At 37.8% G+C, this 6,354-nt stretch overlaps 1 protein-coding gene across 5 annotated transcripts in view; it reads left to right on the forward strand.

The window, feature by feature from the left end:
- The window catches only part of Ppp4r4 (protein phosphatase 4 regulatory subunit 4), a 96,185-nt gene extending 90,251 nt beyond the window's left edge, over positions 1–5,934 (forward strand). For all 5 annotated transcript variants that reach the window (XM_005343496.2, XM_026780903.1, XM_026780914.1 and 2 more), the window contains 2 exons: positions 1,867–2,014; positions 4,307–5,934. In XM_005343496.2, coding sequence (XP_005343553.1) covers positions 1,867–2,014; positions 4,307–4,331 — 173 coding nt within the window. In that variant the 3' untranslated portion in view covers positions 4,332–5,934. The remainder of the gene's footprint in view (positions 1–1,866; positions 2,015–4,306) is intronic.
- The last annotated feature ends 420 nt before the right edge of the window (positions 5,935–6,354 follow it).

The following is a 6,354-nucleotide window of genomic DNA, read 5'->3' on the forward strand; positions in this document are numbered from 1 at the left end:
TATAATAATGATTGATAAATACTAAGATAAATAATAGTAACCCTTAATTTCAGAGGGCCTGAAAATTTAAGAGTTTAGTTATCTTTTGTTTTTAAGTTTTATTTTGAGTAATCTGTCTTCCTTTTTACTATGTTAATTTTCTTCTCATGAAAAAAATATGTATGTATACGAGATAGTTTGCAAACAGTGTTTTCATTTCTAAAACAGAATCTCTTTCTATAATCAAAACATTGATATTTGCACAAAGACGTCAACATGGTAGAGCAGATTATCACTAGAAATCAGAAGTGCTTTGGTCATGGTACTTGTATAATGATGTCACCATATATCGTGGTACATTAAAAAAATGGCACTAGGCCCATTGGGTCCTTATATTATGAAACCCAAAACTTCAGCCTCAATTAATATCTGGCATTATATAGAAATCATTAGCTCACTATGTAGACTTAAACACAAAAGATAAAATTACATTTTTTTAAGAAGTTATGGAAGAAAGTCTCGAGCAGGTAGATATATCTATTAACCATAGCAGTAAAAGAGTGACATACTGCGTCATCTGGGCTTTGAGATAGGGCCATAGAAAAACATGAGTCAAGACCTGGCTTGGAGAAAATATGCATAGTGTATCTTATCTCAAAGGATTTATGTCAAGAATATTCAGAGAAGACTAGGCAGCTAAGCTTAAAATGGACAAAAGATTTGATGTGAATGTTTAAAGATAAAGATATAAGTGCATAAAAATGCTTTGCATCACTAATCACTAGGGAAGTACAACTGGAAAACAGTGAGAAAGTGGAGCATAGCAGTGTTTGCCTGCAATCCTAGACTTGAGAGTTGGAGGCAGGAATATCAGGAGTTAACTCATCCTTGGCTGCATGCAATACTGATGCAGCCTGGGATATAGGAGACCTTCTATTAAAACAAAACAAAGAAGTAGCTGTGTGGAAAATGCTGTACTGCTTGTTGCTTATAACATGTTTGAAAACGAAGTGCTCATAGTATGACTTTCAAGGATGAAGAGTACTCTGCATACATAGAGAGGGAGAGGAAATGAGAAAGATAGGAGCTAGATAATGCTTTGGCAATTTTTTTCTGAAGTTAAACACACCAAAAAAAAAACATCTATTCCTAAGCATTTATTGAAAAATATTAAAACATAGCCACATACAGATGTATACACAACTGTTCATAGCGGTTTTATGTATTATAGTCAAGAACCAAAATCAAGCTGGGTAGTGGTGGTACATGCCTTTAATCCCAGCTCTTGGGAGGCAGAGGCAGGCGGATCTCTGTGAGTTCGAGGCTAGCCTGGTCTACAAGAGCTAGTTCCAGGACAGGCTCCAAAGCTACAGAGAAACCTGTCAAAAAAAAAAAAAAAAAAAAAAGGAACCAAAATCAACCAATTGCACAAAGTAAACTTTTTTTTTTTTTTTAAGTAAACTCTTATTAGGAGAAACCTCAGCCCATCTATACAACAATGAAGTGCTAATATTCCTATACAAATGAACTTCAGTTATACTGATCATATGAAAAAATAAGACAGTATATTCTGTATAAGTCTTTTTATGTTAAATCCTGAAAATGCAAGCTAATCTTTAGCAAAGGGAAAAGTGGTGGTTTGTAGAAAGAGGAGGTAGAGGAGGAATGATTATGAAGGACCCAATGGAACATTTGGGATATCATGTTTTCATGTCCTGATTGTAATAATGGCAGTGGATTATACACATGCCAAATCTTAATGTAGTACACTTTACTGTGATATAAATTATAAGGGAAAAAAAAAACCACTGTCGGGAGTCTTCTCTCCTTGGTAGACATCTTTCTGAGTGTATCAACACCTCTGCCTCTCCACATGTTAACTTCCAGATGACTCATTCCGGACTCGCAATACCAGTAGTGTCCCAGCCTCCTTTTCTCCTAGTCCTGTTTTGCCCAGTACTTCCCGTGGGACAGGTAACACAGCTGATCCAAAGAGTAGTGGAAGTAAAGATGCGCAGCCTCGGAAGGCTACCTTGTAAGTACCAATTTCCCACTGGTGAGTGTGCTGTTTGACTCAGGGCACCTTACTTCCCACTTCCACACTTGAAAGAACTAAAAATGTCTGTAGCAAGGGAATGTTGTAAGATGAAGGTAAGTGAGAGCCTTGACTATGTTAGAGTGTACAAGATATTTGATATTACCATGTGGCAAAGACATTGTCTACTAGGTACCTAAACACCCACTAACTGATGTATCTGATCACCTGGCATTCAGAAAGGTGGTTACAGCTGATGTCACAACAGCACGGACCCAGAGTGTGGCTGAGCTGAACGTATTTGTAGACAATACTTGTGCTTTGAAGTTAAAGTTATAAAGGGCCTGCTTTTTTTCCCCATGGTTCCTTTGTGTGCTATTTGCTCCTTGTTTGAATTTGTTTCTTTTAGACCTTTAAAAGAATGATACCCTAAAAACCATTACAATAACACTGCAAGGATGCCCAAACTATAGTTACAGCTTTGTTCTTTTATACAAAACAGCCATTCAAATCACAATGAAACTTACTAAATTCATGGGCTTTTCCTTTCTATCTTTTCCCTCCTTGCTCTCTTTCTCCTTCCCTCCCTCCTTCCTTTCTTTCTGTTTTTGAGACAGGGCTCACTATATAGCCCACTCTGGCCTAGAACTTGAGCCCTCTTGCTGTAGCCTCCCAAATGCTGAGATTAATTACAAGTATACCTCACTATGCCTAGCTTACATTTTTGAATAAGGTTTTTAAGCTACTTCTTTCTATGGAAACTCTTCTCTGTCTGGCTGAAGTTTCTTTTAGGAGCTAGTTATAATTCATTTTGAATTCTGATTGACCATTTGGTATATACTTAGAAATATGGGTACCCCATTTCATTCAGAATACAAAAATAAAGATATTGGAGGAAACTCAGTGGGACTAAATACTCCAAAAATAATCATAGCAACAGGTGATTCAGATATTGCAGAATAGTGGTGCCAACTTGAAGGCTGTTCTTTCTACAGAAAGCTCTAGTGCTATTTAGGAGCTATGGGAGCAGAGGCGGCATGGGTTGGTATGCAGCACTCTAGGCTAGACTCATGTACCCACTCAAGTATGAGGAAAGTCGCTGTGTATTGCTGAGCCTGGCCCTCGGGCTTATACATATTTGTCAAATAGCAGATCTGGCCCATAGCTCCTTTAAGGGACCTCTTTTTATCCTGAGATTTCTCTCTTTAACCCCAGACCCTCTTTTTTTTATTTTTTTTGTTTTTTTTTATTTTTCTTTTTTTAAAAAAGAAAATAAACTATCTTTTTTTTTTCATTAGAATCCAGACCCTCTTTTTTACTGCCCTGAGCTTCTCCTGAGGAACATGGTAGCATCATCAGAACTAGTTTTATTTTTTAGAGAAAAGACTGCTGAACCAGTATTTTGTGGTGGCTTTCCTTTATTCCAGATACTTTGTCTGTTCTTATGTTGCTGAACACGCATTTCCTTTTTACAAACTGTATTTCCTGTTTTTCTTGAGTAACCGATGGTTACCAAAATTAATTCACAATAAAGACCCATGAGAACTCATACAGAGTTTGTACCTGTTTCAAGTGATCTGAAGGAAGGCTTGCTAGCATACACAGCCGCTTCTTCACACATGCGAGACTGTGCAGCACCTGGCATATGCTCCTAACATGCCCATTGGTTGGGTGGGTGATTGGTATCTATACTGGCCTTTTTATAGTGTTTCAGAGACTGTCATATCCAAATTGAAAAGAAAAGAGGTACTCTATTTAAAACAAGCCTGTGAAGTGATTGCAGAAAGTGTTTCCTCATGAAAAACTTCTAAGTTTTACTTAGAAGTAAAAACTTTCTAAGAAGTTTTTACTTCTTAGAAAAATTCTGTGCAGTGCATGCACTTGCTTTACCAATGACACCTCTGGTGCTGACAAGCAGTGTCTCAGAAGGGAAGTACAGGTGTGTGGCATAGCGTCTGTCTTCTAGACTAGACAGTTGATATTCCTGTGCAATTTCCTTTATGGCCATACAAAATCGAAAGTGTAGAAAAAGTTATGGAAATTGAAGGGGATTATACTAGGTGTCCACAGGGTGGTCTTTGATACTTAGCGGTAATTCTGAGTAATCTTTAACGTGTAATTCATTTCCTCTTAAACAGAGTTCTCATGTTGTAGGCTTACTCAGAGTAGCATTAATTTACATTTCTTTATTTATTTTATATGGATAATTGTTTTATGTCTTCTTTTTGGTCTCTTTCTCCTTCCCTGCTTCCCTCCCTTCTCTCCTTCCACTTTATTTCCTTCTTTCATCAGAAAATCCAGAAAATCCAATCCTTAAGTCAACTGCTTTGTGAAGGAGGCAAGCAGTCGGCAAAGACTGTGACGGTGGAAAAGAGCTCCAATGATGGCCGGGCTTGTTAAAGTGTGGAGGGGAAGGGGACATCATGCAGCTGCTGTGAAATGTACCTTACTTGGAATTAGATTTCCTAGGAGGTATGACATGTTTTAGCGTGGGCTCTGAACCTCAGTGTCCAGTATAGTGTAATGAGCTCCAACTTGAGATGTGTATCCAGACTGCAGGAGAGACATGCCTGTCTGTGAGAAGCTGCTCTTGGTTACTCTAAGTTGTACATTTAGAAATTCCATAGCAGTCTGGATAAGCTGATTGCTCCTTGGGTAGCAACTTGGGCAGGGACATGGGAGGTAAGGAAGGCACTGTATTTCCTCAGAGCTCTCTAAGCCAAGAAGAAAAATCAAACCAAACACTGTCCTATGGGTCCTGGGATCCTGTGACAGTGTCAGCACCTGGACAACCCCAGTCTAGATTCGGCCATGAAAATCTGCAAAGATTCGTGAAAATTTTAGCTAACAAATACCTTAAAAATGATAGATTGATGATTTCCTTAATTCCCAGAATTTCTTTTATAAATGCTTTGTTTACATTTTATTGTATCTGTCCTTAATTTCAAATGATGAATCTAGTTTGAATCAGCTGTTATTTCAAGCTATCATGCTCACGCTACGTCAACAGCAGCCATTTGTACTGATGCTAATACTTCCATCAAAGTTTGCCTGTGGAACATAGATTGTCCTTAACTTTAAAGTATCGGTTCCTGAGATAGAATGTATGAAGCTATTGTCAGCTTCTCTATTTCAAATGCAATCAGCATATACCTATATTGATATCAGAAAATACTTGTTTTTTAAAGATATATTGATGTATGATAAAGATGATCTAATTTGTGAATGCATATGTGTGCGTGGTTACTTTTTATAATGTGAAATGGATAATGAGCTTGTTTAAAATAAAGCAGAGGTTAATGAGCACTTGTGAGAAAAGTTTTAAATACTTTCCTACAGCTCTTACTCTATGAAGAAAGGGCAGTTCATCTTTAAACAATGAGCAAGTGGAGCAGATTTATGTTAACTCAAAAGGACTCTGGGACAGCTGCTTACTGCTTTTTCATTCTTTGTCATTCCTTTCCTTCCCTATGACTTCTTTAGGGACCATTGAGGGACTCATAACACCATTCATCAAGGACAGTCAGGTCAGAAGTGAGAGTCTAATAGCCATGAGAAACTTGACTGTTCTGCATAAGGGAATTCAGTTTAACTAGTTTATGTCTCCTACTAGCGTTAGTAATGTGGGATTGAATCTACTGTGGTCTGGAGAATTCATTGTGCATAAGGGGACCTCAAGGCTGCATCAGTTTTTCCAGTACTCTGGTTCAAAAAGTCGGCATTGACTCTGTCTACTTTAAATAAAATGGAAAGTTTCAATTTGATTGTTAAATAATACACTTAGTAGTTATAAACTTTTTATATTCTTGTTATATATGTGGGATAAGGGGGAAGTGATCTGACAGACTAGTCACCACTGCTTATAAAGTTGGAAGTCAATTGCTTAGGCATTAAATTCTCAATTAAACAGTTATTCAAAATTACTTTTGGAAGTATTTCTTTTCACAAGTATTAAAAACTTTTTAAAAATTTGAATCTTTGTTAAAAATCATATCCCAGAGACAAATATGCAGGAAGATTAAAATGCAAGTGGGTAGCAGATAGGAACACCCACTCATATCTTCATTTTGTCAGCAAACCTAACCTCCTTGAACTAGGTGTGTTGACAGTGCTCTGCTCCCTCTGCAGTGCTGGCCTACCTGCCACTGGCTTTGGCTAGGTTTATTTCAGTATGGTTATAACTGTAGGCTTGCTTTACTAGATTTCATCTCTCAAAGTGGGAAAAGAGCCAGAAATTCCTCTTTTCTGGCCCCAGGTTCAGTTCCCAGCGTCCACATGCTGACTCACAGCCACCATAACTGTAGTCCTATGGGATCCAAAGCTCTCCTTTGGTGTGCGAA

This window comes from Microtus ochrogaster, chromosome 1, assembly GCF_000317375.1.
Source record: "Microtus ochrogaster isolate Prairie Vole_2 chromosome 1, MicOch1.0, whole genome shotgun sequence".
NCBI lineage: Eukaryota > Metazoa > Chordata > Mammalia > Rodentia > Cricetidae > Microtus > Microtus ochrogaster.